This window comes from Lutjanus erythropterus, chromosome 7 (genome assembly GCF_056507025.1).
Source record: "Lutjanus erythropterus isolate fLutEry1 chromosome 7, fLutEry1.hap2, whole genome shotgun sequence".
Taxonomy (NCBI): domain Eukaryota; kingdom Metazoa; phylum Chordata; class Actinopteri; order Lutjaniformes; family Lutjanidae; genus Lutjanus; species Lutjanus erythropterus.
In genome coordinates this window covers 12141946-12165515 of record NC_139323.1, presented here as the reverse complement: position 1 = coordinate 12165515, position 23570 = coordinate 12141946, and the positions used below count along the sequence as shown (strand labels likewise).

The 23570-nt window shown below is 37.0% G+C and overlaps 4 protein-coding genes across 5 annotated transcripts; 2 read left to right on the top strand and 2 right to left on the bottom strand.

Annotated features, from left to right (window-relative positions):
- Nucleotides 1–194: 194 nt before the first annotated feature.
- LOC146323663 (vacuolar protein sorting-associated protein 4B-like) lies at nt 195–7351 on the top strand. Its single transcript, XM_084722738.1, has 12 exons — nt 195–385; nt 2164–2275; nt 2398–2542; nt 2614–2622; nt 3604–3662; nt 3763–3882; nt 3959–4115; nt 4204–4352; nt 4438–4519; nt 5484–5703; nt 6641–6781; nt 6906–7351. The coding sequence occupies exons 1-12, from the start codon at nt 365–367 to the stop codon at nt 7005–7007; spliced, it is 1317 nt and encodes a 438-aa protein (XP_084578864.1). The 5' UTR covers nt 195–364; the 3' UTR covers nt 7008–7351.
- An 806-nt stretch (nt 7352–8157) lies between these two features.
- On the bottom strand, nt 8158–13965 carry plekhb2 (pleckstrin homology domain containing, family B (evectins) member 2). 2 transcript variants are annotated; one of them, XM_084722731.1, is made up of 8 exons: nt 13770–13965; nt 12607–12657; nt 12329–12481; nt 11723–11825; nt 11506–11545; nt 11111–11197; nt 9990–10104; nt 8158–9818 (listed from the first exon to the last, which is right to left on the bottom strand). In XM_084722731.1, exons 2-8 carry the CDS (start codon nt 12641–12643, stop codon nt 9682–9684), a joined length of 672 nt encoding a protein of 223 aa, XP_084578857.1. In that variant the 5' UTR covers nt 12644–12657; nt 13770–13965; the 3' UTR covers nt 8158–9681. The 2 variants fall into 2 exon arrangements, with proteins under 2 accessions (XP_084578857.1, XP_084578856.1); XM_084722730.1 differs by having other exon boundaries at nt 9990–10107; nt 13770–13964.
- Nucleotides 13966–14329: 364 nt separating this feature from the next.
- ing5a (inhibitor of growth family, member 5a) lies at nt 14330–19370 on the top strand. The gene is made up of 8 exons (XM_084722729.1): nt 14330–14992; nt 16657–16728; nt 16993–17159; nt 17339–17450; nt 17539–17638; nt 17772–17907; nt 18046–18107; nt 18247–19370. Exons 1-8 carry the CDS (start codon nt 14956–14958, stop codon nt 18284–18286), a joined length of 726 nt encoding a protein of 241 aa, XP_084578855.1. The 5' UTR covers nt 14330–14955; the 3' UTR covers nt 18287–19370.
- Nucleotides 19371–20404: 1034 nt separating this feature from the next.
- On the bottom strand, nt 20405–23461 carry cep19 (centrosomal protein 19). Its single transcript, XM_084722728.1, has 2 exons — nt 23148–23461; nt 20405–21554 (listed from the first exon to the last, which is right to left on the bottom strand). Exons 1-2 carry the CDS (start codon nt 23275–23277, stop codon nt 21205–21207), a joined length of 480 nt encoding a protein of 159 aa, XP_084578854.1. The 5' UTR covers nt 23278–23461; the 3' UTR covers nt 20405–21204.
- Nucleotides 23462–23570: the final 109 nt, after the last annotated feature.

Below are 23570 nucleotides of genomic sequence, written 5' to 3'. Positions count from 1 at the left end.
AGGTCAGTACACGTCTGTTTGTATCGAGGATAAATTAATTTAATTTTCTTTTTCTCTTCAAAGTAAAGTAATTAATTCTGAATGTTGACAGCTCTGTACAAACCTTGAATGATTACTGTGTCTGTTTTCAAAGTTATGACAGAAATATGTCATTACATTGGCTGATGAAGATGAGATAAACATTGTCACGTGACCACCGCGGAAGTGACAGTCCACTGTTTGTTGATGCGGAAGAGGGGCACATTTTCAGGATGTTTTAAGATTTAAGCTGTTTCGAAAATTAAATATAAGTAACAGGTAACAGAGAGAAAGAGAGTTACTGGATTTACAGTTTTGTCTGAAGCGACAGACACATCAAAACCTAATGGCGAGTTCTAATTTACAGGTGAGTCAAACTTTTACTGAGTTACTTCGTTACATAACATTTCGGCTTTTTTAATGAACAAGCAACTGAATGGATTAAAGTACGTAAATTTAAACGTTAAGAAGTACTAAAGTCGCTACCAGGCTGTGTGGGTAATAACCAATGGCTTTATTAATGGTTATTAAGTTATTTAATGATGCGGTTTGGTTTGTCTGCTGTAGAAGTAAATGAAAACATTTGGGTTGCCAGGTTGTGAAAAATCCCTTTGGCTGGTGTTTAATCTTCTACAGAGTTATAAAGTTACTAAGTAACTAAGTTATTCAAGTACTACACTCAAGTAAAGGTTTGATGTACTTTAGTTGAGTATTTATATTTCTTGCTTCATTTCAGAGGGAAATATTCTACTTTTTACTCCACAGCATTTATTTGAGAGACATGGGTGGTTACTTTTCAGATTTATGTTTTAAATTAAAGGTCAAGTGTGTAAAATTTACAAGGCTGTGTTGTCAAAGTATGGCTGCAACTGAATACAACATTTAGGGCTGCACAATTAATCACAATATTCTCAACATTGCAATACAGCCAAGTGCAATATCCGAAGCACAGGACCAGAAACAAATTTCAAGTTTTTGAGAAAGGAAAAATGGGAAAACAGCATTATAATGAAGCACTGTAGTGCTGCATAGATGCCCTGGCTAAAAATCTTGTTCTCCACTTGTCAGAAAACATGTTTGTTTGGTACAGACCCCAACAAATGTTATATTATCATACTTTAAGTAGCTGTATTTTTCAGTAAAAATGAAAATTGTAATGCAGAAATGATCATTCACACTAACTGTATTGCTCATTGCAGTCAAAATAAAAACAATACGACTTTTTACTATTTCTTGCAACCCTAATAATATTCATAAGTATGTTTTCATTAGTATATAATCACTGGAAAATAAGAATCACTGTGTTTTCATTACCTAAAAAGTGAGTTGTTTATATATAGAGTCCACCTCGCTACGCTGCTATGTTTCTACAGTAGCCCAGAATGGACAAACTAAACAGTGGTCAAATTAACCAGTGTTTCATTCAAAGATGAAAAAAATAGAGAAGAGTCTGTAAAGTGTATACAAACTTTGATTATAAGTTTTTTTTCTTTCCATTTCCACTAATCATCTCACGACCCCTCAGATTTATCTTGTTAGTCTGGGTGGGGGCCGAACGCCTCGGCTGGAAACAAAGGGACTAAACTACCTAACAGCATATTAAAGAGTTAGAACTAGCTCCACCTCGACCAACTACTCCAGTAATATGCTACACTGATGCATCATCATTGACAATCTAATATATAATAATAGGTCATACTTTTACTTTGTAGACTTAAAGTGTATTTTGCTGAGAATACTTATGTGCCTTTACTTAAGGAATATTGTAAATGAAGGACTTTACCTTTATTTTAGTAATTAATCAGACTGCTTGTTATACCTCTTTCAGTACCATTTCTGATAAGTTACCCTGTAAGCTGCAAGTAATAGCGTTATTAACAGTTAATAAATCATTTACTAACTGGTGCAATACTTAATTAATGTGTTTTCCAACATTTATAACAGCAGTATTACCAAGTAAAAAGCATAAACAGTTGCCAAAAGGATTTTTCACAGTCTGGCAACCCAAAGGTTGTATGAATTATGAGATTCTATCTATAAAAATGTGTGTAATTGTTAAGCATTAATAAACACAGAAGTTACAAAACATTTTGTTACAAGATGGTTTCCTAAATTCTTGTTTTTCATGTTGTCTGTTGTTTTCAGAAAGCTATCGATCTGGCCACCAAAGCTGCCGAGGAGGACAAAGCCAAAAACTATGAAGAGGCCTTAAGATTATATCAGCATGCAGTGCAATACTTTCTTCATGTTATCAAGCGTAAGGAGCTTGACTTCTGACACCCATCAGCTTTTGATTTCATACAATCTGTGTGACATTTTTTATTGTTTACACATCTGTACAACACAAAAACATTGTCTGAGCTACTCACTGTGTTGTAGATGAGACCAGGGGTGAGCGAGCGGCGCAGAGCATCAGGGACAAGTGTGCGGACTACCTGGACAGAGCCGAACAGCTGAAGGAATATCTGAGCAAGAAGGACAAGAGTCCTCCAGCCAGACCTGTCAAAGAGTCTGATGATAAAGGGTGAGACATTATGATCAGAGTGTGGACTGAGTCTAACTATGTGGACTTTTTAAATTTAGAAAACCTAGTAGTAATAATTTGTAATAACTGCCAAAGTCGTTTGTGATCTTAATCCCAATGCAAATCTGCTATGTCCATAATTTGTAAAGTAAAAGTTACACTGGGAACACAGAGGCGCTGTGATAATATTAGTCCCGTGTGAATCGGCATCTAACTGAATTGGGGTTGTAATTTTTTTTTAAACAACTGTTTCCTGTTGTCATACAATTGAACAAGCATGAAAGCTGATTGTATCTCAAAATATGTCAAACAGCAGTCAGTAGCTGGGCTGTGAGATCGGCTAAACAGTATTTAAAATTAGTTTGGGTGACGGAGAAGTTTAATTGCAAATTGTTGTGCTTTTAATGCATATAGAAAATGGGCAGAACAACCGTAAACTGTATTATTAATGTGGCTGCTGAAGAACAGATGCTCCACTTCTGAAACATTGATGTTTCTCAGAGCCTTAACATCATATTCAGGTGATAATGTCACTAAGTCTGCATAAAATACAGACTTTGCTTATTCCATGTGAAAGTGCTGCATGAATCAAAGATGTGGGGAAATATTTAAATCACATGAGGTCCCCTGGTCATACTAGTCCTTTGCAAATAAGGCTTAAATCTTATTTGAGTCTTGTTGGTTTTGTTAAAGATGCCCTATGGAGTTTTCTTGTAAATAAAAAAAAGTTTCTGTCTACATTTAGTGTTAGTCGCCAAAGTTTAGGTCAAAGAAATGTGCTGAATGCATTTCCTTCCTCATAAAACCAATTTTTTTTACCATTTTGAAACCTGCATTGTAAAGAGACTTATTTAATTGAAAGTTCTCCCTTCTCCCTATAATAAGCACCTAATTACAGAGCTGAAGAATTATCATTTTCATATCAGTTTCTTGCTGAGACATTATTAGGAAACTAGAATCTGTAAAATCAAATGTTACTGGATATCCCTAAAAATGTTCACTGTTGAATATATTGAAAGTATCATTAAATAGCAACGTGCACTGTTGTCACTTAATTTCAGGGATGAAAGTGGTGACGGGGAGAACACAGAGAAAAAGAAGTTCCAAAATCAACTCTCAGGTGAATGACAGTGCCGCTGCTTCAAATGAACAAACAGGCACGCGCAGCAGTTCAGTATCATTGCTCTGACAGAAGTGTTCATCATCCATCTCTCTTACAGGTGCCATTGTCATGGAAAAGCCAAACGTTAAGTGGAACGATGTGGCTGGACTTGAGGGAGCTAAAGAAGCCTTAAAAGAAGCTGTGATCCTGCCCATCAAATTCCCTCATCTGTTCACAGGTGCTGAAACAAGAGCAACAACTTTAAAACTCCTGAAAATGAGAAGTATTTAATAGCACTGTGTCTGTTTTTGTAGGAAAGCGAACTCCTTGGCGAGGGATCCTTCTGTTTGGACCTCCAGGAACAGGAAAATCCTACTTGGCCAAGGCAGTCGCCACAGAGGCAAACAACTCCACCTTCTTCTCCATCTCCTCCTCCGACCTTGTGTCCAAGTGGCTGGGGGAAAGTGAAAAGTGAGGCCCAGGTTCATTACATGATGATAAAACTTGGAATGATAAATGATAAACTGACAATCAACATCTGTTGTTCTTCCACCCTCAGGTTGGTGAAGGAGCTGTTCTCCTTAGCCCGGGAACACAAGCCATCCATCATCTTCATCGATGAGATCGACTCCCTCTGTGGCTCCAGGAGCGAGAATGAGAGTGAGGCAGCGCGCAGGATCAAGACAGAGTTCCTCGTCCAGATGCAGGGTGAGCAGGAAGAGATCTGAGCTAAAATCTTAATAAACAGTAGTCCTTGGTTAATGAAGTGTAAGAAATGTCCGTCTCATCTCAGGTGTTGGAGTCAATAATGATGGAGTTCTGGTCCTGGGAGCCACAAATATACCATGGACACTGGACTCTGCAATCAGGAGAAGGTCGGTTTAACAAACTTAAACACTACAAGCGTTAGAAATCAGTAACTACAAGAATAGCCGTAATCTGTCATATTGATCTTTGACTTCCAAACTCTGTTTTATTCCATGATAAATACCAGGCTGCGTTCATTCTGTTAGTTTATCTTTTAAATATAAAATAACACCAAAATGTCAATTATGTAAAATGTATTTATATATGTATCAATATGTGTGCTATTGTGTGTAGTAAACTGTAACGATTGCATATATTCACAGCAGTATTTTTCTGTAGGATAATAACTATCACTGATTTGATTTAAATTTTTTGTTTAATCTAGAATTACTCAGAGCGAGAAACAGTTAAATATATTTTATATGATTTTAAAACTGTTGTTTTTACATTAATAGCAAATTTCCATCTAGAAGCATCACAAAAAATAATCATAGGCTGTGGGAAAGAGCTGGAAACGATTAAAAGTAATAAACCAAAAATAAAACCAAAAAAGTAAGTAAGTTTACTTTGTTTGAAGATTTGAGAGCTTCAACACAAAAATTCAGTGAGTTAAAGGTGCAGACAAAAAGTGTTCCAACTGTCCCTGGTCTTCCCTACTTTATTTTTAATCATGTTTTATTAATTAATTATATGTAATTTAATGTTGGGAAATTGGAAATTGAGACCACTTGTGAAGTTTTATTAACAGAGACAATGTTAGTTGCTAAGCAACCAATATGCATCTCCAGCTGTGTAAAAAGTATGACAATAGCAATTTCTGTGTGGTCAGTATGACCGCCTATGGCTAAAATAGGTAAAAAAAAATTTCTTTGGCTTTTGTGTAATTTATATAAAAAGCATTTTTAAAAGCTGATCTAATGTTAACTAACTACAAGTATTTTCTGTTTGAAAACTCCAAAAAGAAGGAAAGGGTGAGGATTTAACAGGTTAAATGCTGATTGAATGGCTGATTGAATCTTTTGTCTGTCTTAGGTTTGAGAAGCGAATCTACATTCCTCTGCCTGAAGAGCACGCACGCTCCTTCATGTTCAAACTGCACCTCGGCTCCACTCCCAACAGCCTGACAGAGGCAGACTTCGACACTCTGGGCCTGAAGACAGTGGGTTACTCTGGAGCGGACATCAGTATTATCGTGAGGGACGCCCTCATGCAGCCTGTCAGGAAGGTTCAGTCAGCCACTCACTTCAAAAAGGTACAGACTCAGTAACATTTCACCTGTTCTTGATATCCTCTGTCAAGAAAATTTTGTATACATATGCACGCCCCCCTCAGGATGAACTGGAATCACTTTGGTCATGCTTTAACATTTTATAGTACCATCATCAGGTCACAATTTAATAAACTCAGCCCCCTACTGTAGCTATAAAGAAGAGAATGAGGAGGTTGTGATGGATGAATGGGTTAAACATGGGACTGTCCTGTTGGAGTTTGAGTCTGGTGTGAAACAGTTTGTAGTCTTTAGATTTTTGTCACAGTTTGGTTATGTTTAGGCAACAAAACTGCTTGTTTAGGCTTAGGCAAAGATCATGGTTTGTCTCTGCCATGCAGGTGTAAATAACCTGTGTGGGCAACAATAGCATTGTTGGCTACAGACACCAGGGTGGTAATACCATCTGCCAAATTTTATTTTGTCCAATACTTTAGTTCGCTGACTTCCAAAGTGGGGGCTGTTCAGTTCAGAAAATTACATCACTTTACTGTAATGCTTCCTTTAAAACTGGGAAAACACCTATGCCATATCACAATATAATATCCAAAATCTAAGACGATATCTAGTCTCGTATCATGATATTGATGTAATATTGATATTTTGCCCAGCTGTATCACACACTGGTCCTTTAAGTACAAGAAGTTGAATCTATTAATATGTACACTATAATATTTTCTTATCTTATATGCTATGAGATAATAAATATAGACTTTTATGCGCACAAGTGAACAGCTGCTGCACTGCCTGAACACTGGGAAACACTAAAGAGACATTCATTAAAGAAATAGCTAAAATATTCCCTCTTTTTCACACTGTATGAAGCTTTGACACTACAACTACAAAATGTTCATTATGACCTATCTAGTATCTAATCAAGTATTTTTTTGTGTGTGTCCTTCTGTCTACAACGGTAATTAAGGTTCGTGGGTCATCATGGAACAATCCTGGCGTTGTGGTGGAAGACCTCCTGACTCCGTGTTCGCCGGGTGATCCCAACGCCGTAGAGATGACGTGGATGGAAGTTCCTGGGGAAAAACTTCTCGAGCCGGTCGTGTGCATGGTGAGAAAAGAATTCCAGCAATCACCGCAAAGGAAAATATGTTATCTATCGTGTGCTGGTCAGTGTTATTGATAAACGGGGACGACTGCAGCGATCAGAATTTGTTGTGATATTTTCTGTGCAGGCTGACATGCTGAGGTCACTATCGAACACCAAACCCACAGTGAATGAGCAGGATCTGGAGAAGCTGAAGAAGTTTACCGAGGATTTTGGTCAAGAAGGCTGATAACAGTCAAACTCTACTCATTAACAGGACTGCAACTAACAATTATTTTCACTGTCAGTTATGTTTTTGATTATTCGATTAATCTTTTCGTCAATTAAGTATCTACAATAAAAGAAAACAACCATCACAGGTTACTGGAAGCTAAGTTCTTAGCTGCTGGATTGGTGTTTAAAAGAAGTAAATGTTGCTTTAAAAAATGTGAAGTAGCAAAAAAGCAAGCTAATATCAAGGTTTTACTAAAAGGGACAGTTCACCCTAAAATCAAACTGCACCTGCCAACAAGAAGAATGTGAACAGTAATGGTGTCAGCCTTGGTGAGCTGTAGTATCGGCACCACTGAGCTGGCTGGCGGGTGTAGTTCAGTAGAAATAGAGTCACTCCTACGTGAAACTGTCTGTGGATTATCTTCAGTAACCAGGTCGTGATTTCCGGAAAGGACGTTTCTGTGTTTTTCAGGTGTATTTTTTGGCGTCTCTCCAGCCAATATTTCCAAAACTCGGCAACTCACACCAAAATCATCTGGATTGATAAACAGCATTTTGGGGTGAACTGTCGCTTTAAGATTAAGTTACTGCAGCAGCTTGTTTGCTGTTCTTGACAAAAATGATTAATCAATGATCAAACTCTTAATTGGTGATTTCTTTGTTAGCTGACTAATCAATTAATCAATTGTTTGATCTTAGACTCATTTTTACATGCACACATGTTAGGTTTCTTTTATGTAATGATTTTGTTTCTCATGTCTCAAACTAGTGATAATACTCTTTAAAAAAATGTTCCTCCATCACTGTTCTAAAATCTGTACTGTGGTTGGTGATGCTGTCGTGGGTAAATGCACATTTTCAACACAACATGCCTCTTTAACTGAATTTTGGGGCTTTTATAAATGGGAATTTATTCTAAAAAATGCATGAATGCTCACTATTTAAAAATGTATACTTATTATTATTTAACTACATATAAGCCTCTCATTAGCTTCCAAATGGCCTTTTGGGTTTGTATTGAGGTACTCAGTGTAATATTTTACAATAATGCTTTTTAAAAGCATTTTTCTAAATTCTGATCAACTTTGGTCAGAGAGCTTTATTTTCACCACTTTCAGATTCTGTCTGTTATTTTTTGTTCTGGATGACTTACAGATTCTGTCATGTTCCTGTGTTGCAAACGGGTGTGAAATGTCTTTATTTAAGAGTTTCTTTTTGGGTTTACAGAGGTGAATTGCTGGTTACATAAATCTACCTTGTAAAGGTGGTCATTTGCACTTTTGTTGTATCCTAAATGACATGTTCTGTGAACAGAAGTCTCAGGGTTAAATAAAAGACACAAAACCAAGTCAAACAGGAGCCATTATTAACTTTGTGAATATATTTAATTGTTAAAATACATCTCTTGTCATATATTTTTATTTAAATGCAGGGTAGATCGTCATTTAATTAGTACACTTAATAAGAGAAATATATTAGGTTAATTAATTTAAGACCTGTAGAAAAATGACATCAAAAGCTGCTTACACAAGCTGACTATTGGCTAAAATTAAATAATCTGGAGATACTAGTCTCATACATCGTCTGTTAGTGTCACTGATAAATATCTGCAGTGTCTTTGTTTGAAAAGAAGACCAAAATCTTTTCTACTGAGCACAAGTTGTGATTTCAAAGTGAATAAATACTATCAAATTTAACATGAAAAATTGGGAAATCTGACAACATTCAAGTCATCTGGAGTGAAAAATAAAAGTCCAGGCCAATTGAAATGACACTAAATCTCAAGAGATGGATTCATCTAATTGGTAATAATAGCCTACTGAAATGAAAACCAACATATCAGTTTAAACATGTTTCAAATAAAATGAAAAGTGACTCAACAGCTGCCAGTGAAAAAAACAAGATCATAAATAATGCATGCAGGTATAAGGAGGAGTGACGTCCCTTTTCACTTCAGAGCGCATCGTGTAAATGCAAGTGTTTCCTCATACGTGAGACTTACTTGTGGGGACGACAACATCAGACATCCATCACAACCAGATCTCACCACATGGGTACCTCAAAATGCTACAGTGTAAGGGATTATTGCTTAGTGTGTGCCGTGTCTTTACAAAACTCTCATCTCAGCCTGCCTCCGCCACAAATAACCTGAGGAGCTGAAGAAACACTGCATTACTCACAACCAAAACAGAAAAGAATACATGTAAAACCAAAGTACAGTACACAGAAAGATGAAAACTGTAAAAAAAAAAAAAAAAAAAAATGCATGGCTTTTAAGATAATTCTTCAAACACAGGATAAATGTGCTTCATGAAACAAACTTGAAAAACACTGAGAGGACCTGAAATGTACATAAAAGGTGCCATTTAAATAACTCTTAAAAGTGAGTAACTGTATTTTTTGGTTAAGAACATTCATATATTGACAACACAAAGGGGGTGGGAGGGGCCACACAGGCCGTATGAGAAAGTGCTAACAGTATTTACTTAACTGTATATATATATATATGTGTGTGTATATATATGTAGGACACATACAGAGTAATTCACTGCCCATCACAATCATGCTTCATTGATGGAAGTAGCCCAACAGACACGTTTCACTCCAACTCATGTGACGGCACAGAGAAGAAGCCAAATACTGCGAATACGGGGGAACAGTGTGCTACTAGATGTACATTAATCAAGACACTAGAAGACAGAGAAGAGAGAGCCGAGGGCCAAACCGGTGGCCGCTCCAGCCAGCATGCCAAGAGCCACGTCTCCCCCGTCGTCACGCTGGCGTTCCCGAATAACAACATGGTTCACTCCCGGAGCAGGGTATCCACCTAGGATGAACGACAGCGATGTGATGTCTCATTTAACTTAACGCTTACACATGAAAAGTGTAATGTAATGAAAAAGTTTAAAAATTGTCCTATTTTATGTTATGAAGTTTCCATCTTACATTCAGTATGATGGTTTACTGCTTGTATGCTGAGAAATGTGCAGTTATTTACCTTGGTACTGATAAGGGTAAGCTACAGCGTAGGGCTGTCCATCAGCAGAGTACACAATCTGTGTAGCGTGAGGTGGAGGTGCCACATACTCTCCATACGGACCCGGAGCATAAACCTGCTGAAAAATGACAGACAAGAAGAAAATAAAAGACTCAGTTAATTCTGTGCATGATGGCAGTGTGAGCAAGTCCTTCAAAATTTCACAAATGTTGCTCAGTGGAGCTTTTTAACACTTCCACTACTGAGCCAGTAGATGGCAGTAGGCTCCAACTTTGTTGTCATGAAGTAGTCTCTTTTTGTTTCTTTCACCTAGCTTGCTAGCATAGTTTTCCCCATTTAACTTAACACAATTTTCTTTACCCACTGGTGGAGAAAGTTTTCAGACCTGCTGGTACTACACTGTAAAAAAGACAAGTAAAATTCCTGCATTGAAAAATGTTAATTGGGTCAAAGTGTGTAAGTATTATCATGAAAATACACTTTAAGTATTAAAAGTAAACGCATTCAGTGCCCCCCTGGCTGTTATACTATTATATCAATAGATTATTATTACTCATGCATTAATGTCAAAGTCGGATTTTACTGTTTGTAGTTGGTTCATTTTTAACTGATTTGAATAGAACTGCAGCTAACGATTATTTTCTTTAGGATTAATCTGCTCATTATTTTCTCCATTAATCAACTGATTGTTTGGTTTGTAAATAACTGAAAATAGTTTTTACAATGTCTGTTTTGTCCAACCAATAATCTAAACCTCAAAATCATTAAAAACTAATTAAAATTATTGCAATAATCCTCACATTTTAGAAGCTGGAACCATAAAATGTTATTACAATAAAAATGACTTAAATGATTATCAAAATAGTTAAATCATTTTCTGGACTTGTAAATTTCAATATGTTTTGTGTGCAAAAATCTTAATTTGCTAAGTTACAAGTAACAAAAGCTGTCGAATAAATGTATTGGAGTAAAAGTATAAAGTAGAATGAAAAGAATATACTCAAGTAATGTACAAGTACCTCAAATTTGTACTTCAGTACAATATGTCAGTTAATGTACTTCGTAACATCCCATCACTGTTCAGTCTCATGCATAACATGCATTCTGTTTATGCCTTTTACCTGAGGTGGTGGAGCATATTCTGAGTAGGGGGGAGGCGCAGATGCCATCACTTCCTGTGCAAAGCCGATCTGAGGAGTTGCGACCACCTAAAAGTATAAAACAACATGAATGAGGCCACCTCACTTGTAAACTGAGAATAAACACCAACAAAACTGAGCTGTGTGATGTGTAGACAAATGGAAACTATAGAAAATTCTGACAACCCCTCATAAAGACATTTCCTTCTACTGCAATGAGTTTGACCATCATAGAGATATAATGAAAACGCACAATATGAGAGTTGTATCACACAGTCAGAAACAAGTAAGAGAAATATCTCTGACCTCCAGTCTAATGTTCTTATTTTGGTAAACAAATCAAAAGTCACATAATTAAAGATGTAGCATGAACTCACCGTATTGATTCTGGCATCCTGAAGTGCCATGGTCCAGGCCCTGCAACACAAAGCGGAGACCATGTCATTCTGGATGTACGATAATGTCTATCTAGAAAATATAATCACAGAAGACCTAAAACAAAAACATTCAACTTCACCAACACAGGAACAAAAAAAGAGGTCCAAATAATTCACCAAGCTAATATAATGACACAGCATATGTAATCCATCTTACAGAGCATCATCTGCACTGTCTGCACACAGGCTGATGACCCGTCCATCTCTGCATACTATCTGGAGCAAGGAATCGCGCTTCTTCCCATCCGGTGGGTTAAGCTCTGAGAGGCAAAACAACAGGACAAATAAAGAGAGGACACATTTAAAAGGTACACACTAAAAAATCCACAATATATTTATCGTAATATTAACAAACAAAGAAACTGACGACTTGAAAAATGTCCTCTATTTCAAGTCTGATGTGTAGAGCATTTTTTTTGTTAAAAAAAAAGTGTTTTTCCCTTACTTCAAAACTAACATGAACTTAATAGCACATATGAAGTTCATGTTGGTTCTGAATTGTCTTTGGCAATGAATGCCTGAATTATGTACGTACAACTGCAAAACAAACTCAAAACAAAAAATGCAGCAGTCACTAATAGTCCTTTTATACTACTGAATAGTAAAATAACATAATTAACTATGTAAAATCATGGTAGATATTGTCACAGTCTGCTGTGGTACTGAGACACCACAATCTTTACATCCTGAAAAAACATTAATACATGTTGGTTAATCCTGTAAGTGTGACAATGTGTGACATTGTGCAACAGATGACAAGCACCTTGACATGCAGCAGAGTTGCGGATGTTAATGCAGTCCACCCTCATGTGAATGTCATCCTCCATGTCACGCCGTTGTTGATCATTATAGAACACAAGTCGTCCGTCAGCCCACAAGTCAAACCAGTTCCTCTTCCACCGACGCAGTATGGTGCCTTTAAATGATAAAATGTTAGTCAATTTACAGAGGATTTCATACCAAAGGTCACAGCACCTTTACCATCCAGTTAGTAGACAAAACTTATTAAATGCTGTTAAAATGGCATCTGTGGTTACTTACTTTGTCGATGAAGCCAACCACTCTTTACCATAGCCATCTTGGAGGCAACACCTGAAACAATAACATATGTATATATTAGGGATTATAATGAGTAATTGATGATCAAGAATTTGATCAATCAAGTAAAATTTAATTGATCTACTAACAAATAAAGATCTGAAGTATCACTGAGATTATTTTTATGAGCACATGCTTTATGCTATCTGATATTTAATTAAAATTATTTAATATGTAGGCCTTTATGTCTTTATATTTTTCATAGGCTACGTAATCCTGTCAGAAAATATGCACTATGTTGTTGTAGAAAAAATGTACTTGATATTGTTTAGTGTAAGCAAAATTTGAATACTATTTAAATAACAATTAATTGACTGATTGATCATCAACTTCCTAATGATTGATTAAGTAAAGTTATTACAATTTGCAACCCTAATACAACAGACCTTAACTTTCAACATGACGAGGCGTGGCAGCCAAACAAACCTCGTGACTACTGGCAGAAATCCATACTGATATTTTAAGAACAAAACAGAGAAATGTCCATTATGATTTTCTCTGCAGGTGACTGACATTGTTAGTTTAGCAACAGTCTGATATTTAATGCAACAAAGGTATCTTATCACGAGAAACTGTATTCTGCAAATTAATATGAGCTCATGAACAGGCACGTTTGACATATGCCGGTTAATAACAGCATTATTAGAAACAAATATTAGATAGCTAAGTTGTCAGTGTCATGACTGTCTCTTTTTGTTAATTAGCTAGCTGACAGTCTATCAGTTAGCTCTATTTTGGTTAGCGAGCTAATCTAACGGTAACAGATAATGGCTTCAAGTAACAACAGGCCAGTTGTGAGCAGATCGTCCTCATTTCTTATTAATACAAGCTGGAAGGGAGAGAACGTGTTGAATACCGATTATGTAACGCGAAGCAGTCTGTCACACTGAAGCAATTCACAAGTTTATCTTTTGTGGATCCTGTCTGATACCAAACGCAATTGAAGTTAGCTAGCGTTAACTAACGCCGTTTGCTTAGACATGCCAGTAATGTTAGCGTGCTGACCTACTAGCTAGTTCACAGTGTTCATCGTTAGCTACCTAAAACATTAACACTACTGCTTATAATATTAATTGGTAAAAGCGCAGTGTAATGTAGTTACTTACTTGCTAGTTTGTACGGCTATGTTTCAAGTAAAGATGTCTTTCGTGAGGCTACAACAAACACGGAAGTGAGATGTACAAAAACGAAGATGAGCTCCTTGGGGTCCAGAAACCTGACCAATAAACAGAGTGAACGCAGGTTATAGACGGCCGTCGACAGTTTCCGTGAACGCCGCCCCTGGAGCATCTTCGCTAATATTTACTCTCTTTGAGGAGGGAGGTGTTTGTTTTGAATGACGTACTTGTCAGCTGACAGCGTTGGAACGTGGTCGTCCCTAGAAGCGAACCTTTGATTTGCGAAACTGTCGCGAGATTTGCTACCCGTTGTTTTTTTTTCATTGTGCATGATATACAAACGAATCATGTTTTATATTCTGAAATCGCCGTGGATAAAATTTGGATGGGATTATGGGCAGAAAATACTTGTTAATGGTTAAAGAAAGATCATGGCTTGGATTAAAATTATCACTCTCGCGAGATTTTTGACGGGTCTGGGTTTCCCTTCTAGACAAGACCAGTCGAAAGTGCTAGCAAATACAGAGAGGGCGCACTCGATCGTGTCTCCCCTCTTTACTCACATGGTGGGCTGTACATGTGTAAATATCTGCGTTTAATATGGTTTATATACCGCAAGAGAATAGAATGGACAAAGTACATTTACTCAGACATCAGATGACTATCATACAGGTTAGGGAATATAGCCATTTTGTTTATCTTTCCCTTGGTGAAATAGATGTTTACACTGAGACGGGTTAAGTTTATTGAATTGAATAAAGAGAATATGGCGTATCAGATATCGTAAACACAGTGCCATTGGAGATCGGGGCAAAAAAATATGTTTTAGCGTAACTACAGAAGTAAACTGATCGTTCTGAGACGAGTTTTTATTTGATTTACACAGTATGAGACACAAAAGCACTGGACGTACCGCTATCTGCTGCGCATGCGAGTGACAAGCTCACACAAGCAGAAAAGTTGTATCCTGTACGCTGGAGGGAAACTGCTCTGCCTAAATGCATTAGTGTGCGCCGTTTCGTTACCGCCCAGAGAAATCTGTGACCACAGACAGAATCAAATATCTCAAAGCCACTGACCGACGGGCGACCCTGGTTTACAAAACAAGCCCTCCGGCCAACAGTTTCACGGCTAAAGCGAAGAACGCAGGGGCTACACTGCTAACTAACCTGAAATGGCGACGGCAATATACTTGGAACACTATCTTGACAGTAAGTATCTGGGGTTATACTAAATAAGTATGAACGTTTCGATCACCCTACGTCTGTTTGAGGCTTAGTTTTACTGTATTGGGGACTTTTTTGCTTGGCGGGTGACTGGCAGATGGCAATACAGTGCGTTAGCTACTAGGTTAGCTGTCAACGCTATGTCTCTATCTATGTAGTTATGTTTCTAGCTCGTTAGCTAATTGAGTAGCATCGTGATATAACCGTCGGTGATATAAAGTTGGGCAAACTGTCAATCTGTGTCGTTAAACTCACGCAAAGACTAATGACAATGTTAGATGGACAAATGTGGAATTTATGAATCGTTAACCATTTGTAGGTTACGCTTGCTAGCAATCGGATGGAGTCCGTATCGTGTTCTGTCACAGTTAGCCGTTAGCAGCTAGGTGATTAGCAACCAGTAACATTTCTACAATGTTGTTTGAATTGTTATTGTCGTACTCTGCAAAATAAAACTTTCGGATATTGTCCAGTTCGGTTTACACTCGTGCTTGCTTGTTGGAAAGCAGACCCCATGCATTTGCAACCTGTTGGTAACCGCGTTTCCCGTAACCAGTTACGCGCCGGGGCGGGGTGTTTGAAGTGCGTCACATAATGTAACGGATACCATACAAGCTTTGACACTCTTCAAGTGGAGGGAAAATGTCCCAACTTGCCCGTGTTTTATTTTTTATGGTAAATATTACATTTACCATGATATATCTACATATATAGGCTACTACATAACGGCTTATGCAACGTCAACCCAAAATACAATTGGCTAAAATTCTTGAGCTCATTGGTAGCTTATTTTAAACCAAATTATTAATAGTAACTGACAATGTTATTGATAATTAATAGTTTCCATTAATCTTATAATATTTTCCCCCTCGTCGCCTTGTGTCCCCAACAACCTGCATTAATTAAATTATTTTTTGTACATGGTTTTGAAGCATTCAGTTGTGCGGTTGTGTTTCTGAGCAGAACAGGTCCAACCATGTAGTAACAACAGTGAACTGAAGCAGTCACGCTCCGAGGCTGGGCCATGACAGGAGGTGTTACTGGAAGTAATTCTACAAATTTGAGATTAATATCTGCAGTACCCTTTTTGTAAGGCATTTAAAATATGTAAAAAAAAAAAAAAAAAAAAAATTATTGATGAGAGGGAAAAAATCAGGAACCTGTTCATTCTGCCTTTATGAAATAGGTTAAAATGTCCTATGTTGTTTACCAATGAGAGGAAATTAAAATAATTAGATGATCTGTTAACTCAGCTTAAATGTATTTATTTCTCATTTATAAAGCATTTAATATGTGTATGTATCTTCAATAACACATGTCAACATAATAAAAGATGATGCAGAAATGGCAGTAAAAGTGTGTAGGAACATTGATTTATGCACAAAGTAACTCCTAAGAGTTACTGATGAGGCCTATTGTGAATTAGGCCATGATGGTTTGTCATTTTCAAAACTTAGTGCTAAAATAAAATATTTTCAACTTGCATGATTATGCGAATGATGCAAATTTCACATGTTTGCATTGCATAATTCATGAAAAAATATATTTGCTTTTTGTATGAACCCACCATTAGTGGATAATAAGTGAAGTGTTAGGGACGAATGTCTACCTCTTTGTCTCCCTCATCATGATGTCAACCCTCTCTCTAGGTATTGAAAACCTACCATGTGAGCTACAGAGAAACTTTACCTTGATGCGGGACCTGGACAACAGGACTGAAGGTGATAATTAAATGTCATAATGTTATTATCTAAATTGTTATTAATTATTTGTTGTGTATTTCCTGCTTTGATGTGTCAAAATGTGTGCTGTTGAAGAATATCTATTTGGATTAGTAACTGAAAACATCTGAGAAGGCCTCAATGTGAGGCATGCTTGTCATACCATTTAAAACCAATAGAAAAAGTATAGTGTTTTATGCTTTATAATATAGTATTGTGCAATCAATATTGTGTTTCCATTCTTGTAATAATCATGTTGTACAGAAAAGAAAGGAGAGATTGACAAACTGGCTGAAGAGTACATTGCAACTGTGAAGAACCTGGCCTCAGAACAGAGAGTGGAACACCTGCAGAAGATCCAGAATGCCTACAGCAAGTGCAAAGAGTTCAGTGATGACAAAGTCCAGCTCGCAATGCAGACGTATGAAATGGTCAGTCCAAAACCTACTCGTATTTTCTCACTTGTAAATTCTGTTTCCTGTCACTGTTAATCTGGTTTCAGTATTTAAAATAGTCGACATGTTGGAAATTGGCATTTTTAATCACATATTCTCGTACTAAATTGAACACATGGCCAGGTTCTAATCGCCAATAATGTTGTATACTGCAGGTGGACAAACATATCCGCAGACTGGATGCAGATCTGGCACGGTTTGAGAATGAGCTAAAGGAGAAACTGGAAGTGAGCGGCTACGAAAGTACAGAAGGAAGAGGAGTGAAAAGTAAGTTGGGTAACTGATTTTTTTTTTTTTCTGTAAAACAATGCATAAATGATTGATGCACATTTATAAATTTCAACATTTTCCACAGAGGGTGAGTCCCGGGGGCTGAGAGAGAAGCGTGGATCCAGGGGAAGAGGAAGGAAAGGTTCTGATGAAGATTCTCCCCGCAAGAAAAAGATGAAAAACAGGTACACTTGGGTGGTTTAGTTAGGCCGGAGGTTTAGTAGGGGGTTGCTTCTAGTTTCTGCACTGCACATTTAATTTCCCCCCTAATTGATCATGTTAAAATCTAATAATGTACGTATTGTGTTGGACTTCCAGCCCAGACTTGAGTGACGCTCTCCTGCCTATGCAACCATCAGACGTTTTGGACATGCCAGTCGATCCCAATGAGCCGACGTACTGCCTGTGCCATCAGGTGTCATATGGAGAGATGATTGGATGCGATAACCCAGATGTAAGTTTTCAAATTATTTCTTTTCTGCTTTTTTTTTTGACAAGAGTCTTTACTATCACGACCTGTCTGACTGCCTGCCTCGAGTCAAGATTCTTAAAACTGACATTGGTTTTTTTGGGGGGTTTTTTCATCAATCAGTGTCCGATTGAGTGGTTTCACTTTGCCTGTGTTGATCTTGCCACGAAACCCAAAGGAAAATGGTAAGAACTTTGAATTTGTTTAAAGGATGTTAATGTACAATCGTTTATAAAAACATTACCATTATTAAAACAGATGGTTGATGAGAATGATGGTCCCCACGTTTTAACAACTTTCTCCGTTCCCTCTCAAATCACTCAGGTTTTGTCCGAGGTGCACCCAAGACAAGAAGAAGAAATGAAAGTTTTCAATTTCAGAAGTACTTAACTAACAATGTATGTATTTTTGGTGTAGTTTAATAGTGTAATATACTGTGTATATATACATATATTTCAGTTCATATAACTCCATAGAAATTATGGGTCATACATCTGTTTTAAAGGCCATAAGACCCCTTCTTTAGACGTTACTATGCCCGTGTCATGGGACTTAAGACAGCTGTCTTTGTCCAAAAGCGCTTAAATAACAAATTCACCTGTATTTTATTAGTGTATTCTGGGTATATTAGTCTGGGCAGTGGAGTATAAAGTTGCACAAATTACCAATCAGAAAATCCTTCCTCTTAAGTGTATATATTGTTATTACTAACATGCTCAGAAATCCTGGACTGTGGCTTAAGCATACTTGAAATATTGATTTTATAAAGATCTATTTTTTAAACAAATTAAGATCCTGCTGAGAATTTACAAATTTACACACTTAAATCCTTACCAAATTGTGGTGGTTGAAGGAATTATGTGTCATATTTTCAGTTACCTACCTCCTTAGGGAATACATCAGCACTGCATACATGACTGCAATTGATACCAGTGTAAAAACGTTTTGATTAGCTTACACCAAACAAGCAAAGCAATGTAAATTCATCCATTATCAATTTTTTTAAAAAAGCGACATTTTTGAATGTATTGTGGTACTAATGGTCAGTCAGTCAGTGTCTCTTGTCAACTGAATGAGGTATTGAAGCACTTTGAATGAAATTTTCCCCTGAAGAGGTTTGATACTGCAGGCTTGGTTTTATGATATATAGTTTACTCATTTAAAACTCTGCCATAGTGCATCACTTCAAACCATATGGAAATATATATATATATATGTTTTGTATGATATGAAACAATATTTTGTGGACACATTATTTTCCAAAGATATATTTGTTGTATTGCTTACATATTGGTGTACACTCAAATTTTATTTAATAGGATTTTAGCCTCTTCTTTCATATTCAACTGTGAATATCACTTGTTTAGGTGTAAGCCACAAATAAAAGAGCCAAAGTCTTTGTATTTTATAAATTTCAGTATTTTATAACAAATAAATATTCACTATTATTTCATGTTTTTTTTTCCATTCATTGCAGTTTGAAATGGAACAAGTGATGTGCATTTAAAATGACCACAGGGTATTTACAAATAGTGTTCAGGTTGTTTCACCGAATTTATGAATCTTCTCATTTACCTCTAATGGTACCTTAACTCTGTATAAATAGGCGCTGAGACTATTGCTGTTTCTAGGGTTGTTCTAGTACTAGTATTGGAAATGCTTCCAATACACCCGAAACACTGGATCAGGTGTCTGCGAATACGCAAGTCTAAGCACTGAACCGATATTATTCTTTTATTAGCTTCACAGCAGCGTCATATACACCTGCATGTTTTTTTTCAAAGCTGTGCCAGGCCATACAACAATAATAGAAATCATATTACATCCATACAGGTTAAGTAGTAAAAAGCAGTTAAAAAATTAATATGTAACTGATATCAAATCAGTATCTGCTGATACACAAGGTTCATGTATCGGGATTAAAAAATTGGTGTCAGAACATTACACACATTACAATTAAAACAGATCAAGATCAAGAAATCCAAAAGAAATTACTCTTGAATCAGTAACATTTCTTCCAACAACGGTCCAGTTACTCTTTTAAATGAAAAGCCTTTACTGTTGTGCCAGTTTTTCACTGACAACAGGTACACAAACTGTCTCAATAACCACTCAATGAAAACTGTTGACACTGACGACTTTGGATAGAGCAGAGTAACTGTTAACATTGATTCTTAAGACGTTGCTTTTTTGGCTGTTTTGGGGCTTGCAGCTGTACTTTCAGGTGCAAAGGTCTCAAGACCAACTAGATTACCATGAGAGGTACCTGGAAAAATACTGCATGTGTTACTGGTGTTTCCAGTGAAATGCCAAACCATTATCAAAACAGTGTGAATGCGGGTATTGACTGTATTTATTGCTGTAGTTGTCTGGGAATGCTGTCAAATTGGTGCTGAATACGCTGTGATGTGTTTCTGCAGTTGTTCTGTTCCTCTGTTCGCCCACTGTAGCTGTGATGGCCATTGCCAGAAACACTGAAACACTCAGTTGCCAGTTTATTAGGTACAGATAGCTAAAAGTCTTGTACAACAGTTGTGCAGTAAATTCTTCTTTTGCAAACGTCAGAATGTTCACTATTTGAAACTGCTGAAGAGAGGTGCTGACTCAACTCTATGTCCATTTTGGAGGCTTTAGTTTGCAGGGCTGTGGAACTGTAATATAAAGAAGCGTATGAAAAAGAAAAACAGCTCAGGAAATAGTTTGTTACAACGTGATATTTTTCATGTTATAACAAGATATTTTCACATTTTTACATACAGATTTAGAAAGTTGTATTAAATGTTTCTCAAAATGTTACAATGAAAAGCTTTTCACATTATAAAACTTGGTACTGATCTGTTAGCAATACACTGCTGTAGTATTGTGTTATACTGAGTAGTGTTTCTAATATTTAGTTTATCCGTACTGATATAAATTGGGTGGGCAAAATAATAAAATCTCTTCTCAGCATGTTCAACAGCGCCGTAACTTTGGCTTTGAAGCACCTTTTTAATAAAACTGTTTCAATAAAAAGTTCATATTATTAACCTCATGAAGGTGTAATGAAGTCAAGGACTGTTGCATTTGACTGCATTAGGTTTAGATAAGCGTACCTAATAAACTGGCAATAGACGGAAAATATTTTTCTGCATGCAAATGTGTGTATGACTTCAGACGAACATTAGGCTTTGTAGTCAGGTTCAGCTGTGTCAGATTTCCCTTTTATCTCACAGAGCATCAGTGTGTCAGGTGATCTGCAGTCTACATTCTGAAACGTCAGATAGAGGATTTAAGAACAGAGTTTTAAAATCCATCATCAGACTCGTCATCCCAACTGCACTTTTCCTGGGTGGTGGTTTTAGGGAAATCAATCTCACGGTCGTAAACAAAGTCAGGATCATCTTTGTGCCTCCGGTTCCTCTCAAACAGCTCATCCATTTGGTTCTTCTTGCGAGCCAGCTCCTCGTCGTCCAGTTTGTTCAGGTCTTCATCAGGGTCCACGTGGAATGAGGCCAGACTGTGCTCTAAGGTGAAGCCTCGCATGTGATCCCGCAGGATGATGTGAAGCTTCTCCAGCTGGCTCTGAGACACGTCCTTCAGGTAGTCCCTGTGCCGGGGGTTGTTCTTCAGCTTTTCAGCAGCACTGCTGTAGTCTGGTGATTCGGGAGAGAGGACACAAAGGATTCAGACTTCTACAATGTCAGATTTGCCTACAGGGGCCCAATTAACCCCCCTTTCCTCCCACTTTGTGGGCATCATGTTTGTATCCTGTTGCCTTTCAGCATCCATGTCAGTGCACACAGCTTACTATAGATGATAAGTTCATTTTTTCCCCTAAGGCCCCCAAAAAAGTTAGTTTGAGGCAATGTAATTAAGCACAATTTTATCTAGGAATTTTCATCATAGGGTCAAATAATTAAGGTTTTGATAGAGGATCATCGACAGGAAAAGGCTTGTAAGATTTTTAAAAAAGGAGCCCTAAGGCCCTCATACGCAGTGGTGGACAAAGTACTCAACCCCAGTACTTGAGTCAAAGTACAGATACTCCTGGTCAAATATTACTCAACTACAAGTGAAAGTTGCTCAGTCAAAATTTTACTTGAGTTAAAGTACTAGAGTTCTTGCTTTTAAAAATACTTAAGTATTCAAAAGTACATTTTTAAAAATATTTAAATATTCAAAAGTACAAATTACAAAGTACATTTTTTAATATCAATACATGCTGTATTGTTTTCATGATGCATTTAAAGAAGCTTGTAACTCTCTGAAACCACCTGATGCTTCACTGACCTGCTTGTAGAACCATGATGCTACACAAAGTCTATAGAAACACCTATACAAACTTCAGCATTGAAATACAATCAAAAACAAAAAGGACAGCTGTTGTCATTTTCTGATTTAACTATTAAAATCACTGCATAAAATTAGATTGAAGACAACTGTAAGGAGTTCTTCAAGTCTGTTAAATAACAGATTTCTTTGTCTTCAGAGGCAGTATATACATGGATTATGTGGTATTTTTCACCCCAATAAAAACAAAGTCACCATTACAGCTTTTTGTTTGAATGACAGAGGGAGAGCTTGCTTGTGCTCGTCACAGAGAGCACCTGGATGACAAATTTCCACTTTTACATCAGTCCCATTTGAGAGGAGCTACTGTGATTGGTTTCCTTCTGTGAGGAACACAACATGTGACCAACTGCATTTTAGAAAAGAAAAAACACCAACAGCTGACTTCAAAGCTCAGTCGAAAAGTAACAACAACCTTCCTAGAAATGTAGTGGAGTCAAAAGTACAATACTTGTCTTTGAAATGTAGTGGAGTGAAAGTCATAAGTTTCCAAAAAAACAAATACTCAAGTAAAGTACAAATACTCAAAAAATGTACTTAAGTACAGTACTCAAGTAAATGTACTTCAGTACTGTCCACCACTGGTTATACGTGCATTGTGGTTTGGTGCTGCATAGAAATGCAGTTGAAGACTTAAACTATAGTAAAGTAAACACAGGTGTTTCCATGATACTAATTAAGATTCCGTTCGAGTCAGTTCAAACAGAGACAGGGTGCTGCTATTGTGCATGTTGGCTCACTGAAAAGATGTTGCTATACTAAATGGAACGGGATGTCTGTGTTTACTCTGCTTCATATCGACATGCCTGCCGTGAACGAGATCTTTTAGTAACTTTAAATAAAGAAATGGACAGTAAGTTGTGTGGGTGAAGTGCAGAATAAATGTTTCGCCTCACCGGAATTTTTAAAGAAGTTTCGCACTGGTATTATTCTTTTTCGCACCGTATTGGATTCCTTGTGTTCATAAATTAAAACTATAGCGGGCGGACTGAACTGCACTCCACATCGTTTTGCCTCGAAACTCATCTTCTCAAACTGGTTTCAACTGGTCTCCATTCGAAGTTAAGTGATAACATACTAGATAATTTTAACCAAAATTAATATTTGACAAATGAGTCTGGATTAATAAACTCGCTAAAATTAGCGAGCTTGAGAGATGCTTAGCGTTAAGCGTTTCCTTGGTGCCGAACGTTAGCCGACGTCTTTGTCGAAGCCTGCCTATATTTACAGAAATTATTTGAAAGTCCTATTGTTTCACCTACAGTGGCGGTAATGAATCATGGTTGGTTGTTTGAGTGTACATTTTTATTTTTTATTTT

Excerpts from the sequence above, each read along its gene's own strand:
- ing5a (XM_084722729.1), top strand. The coding sequence starts at position 14,956 with ATGGCGACGGCAATATACTTGGAACACTATCTTGACA. Across the intron at positions 16,729-16,992 it reads CCTGGACAACAGGACTGAAG|AAAAGAAAGGAGAGATTGAC; the intron begins GTGATAATTAAA and ends CATGTTGTACAG. Across the intron at positions 18,108-18,246 it reads ACGAAACCCAAAGGAAAATG|GTTTTGTCCGAGGTGCACCC; the intron begins GTAAGAACTTTG and ends CAAATCACTCAG.
- plekhb2 (XM_084722730.1), bottom strand. The coding sequence starts at position 12,643 with ATGGCTATGGTAAAGAGTGGTTGGCTTCATCGACAAA. Across the intron at positions 11,826-12,328 it reads CAACTCTGCTGCATGTCAAG|AGCTTAACCCACCGGATGGG; the intron begins GTGCTTGTCATC and ends TTTGCCTCTCAG. Across the intron at positions 11,546-11,722 it reads GACAGTGCAGATGATGCTCT|GGCCTGGACCATGGCACTTC; the intron begins GTAAGATGGATT and ends TTTGTGTTGCAG.
- cep19 (XM_084722728.1), bottom strand. The coding sequence starts at position 23,277 with ATGAGTTTCGAGGCAAAACGATGTGGAGTGCAGTTCAGTCCGCCCGCT. Across the intron at positions 21,555-23,147 it reads AAACTTCTTTAAAAATTCCG|ACTACAGCAGTGCTGCTGAA; the intron begins GTGAGGCGAAAC and ends CCGAATCACCAG.
- LOC146323663 (XM_084722738.1), top strand. The coding sequence starts at position 365 with ATGGCGAGTTCTAATTTACAG. Across the intron at positions 4,353-4,437 it reads GTTCCTCGTCCAGATGCAGG|GTGTTGGAGTCAATAATGAT; the intron begins GTGAGCAGGAAG and ends GTCTCATCTCAG. Across the intron at positions 6,782-6,905 it reads TCGAGCCGGTCGTGTGCATG|GCTGACATGCTGAGGTCACT; the intron begins GTGAGAAAAGAA and ends TTTTCTGTGCAG.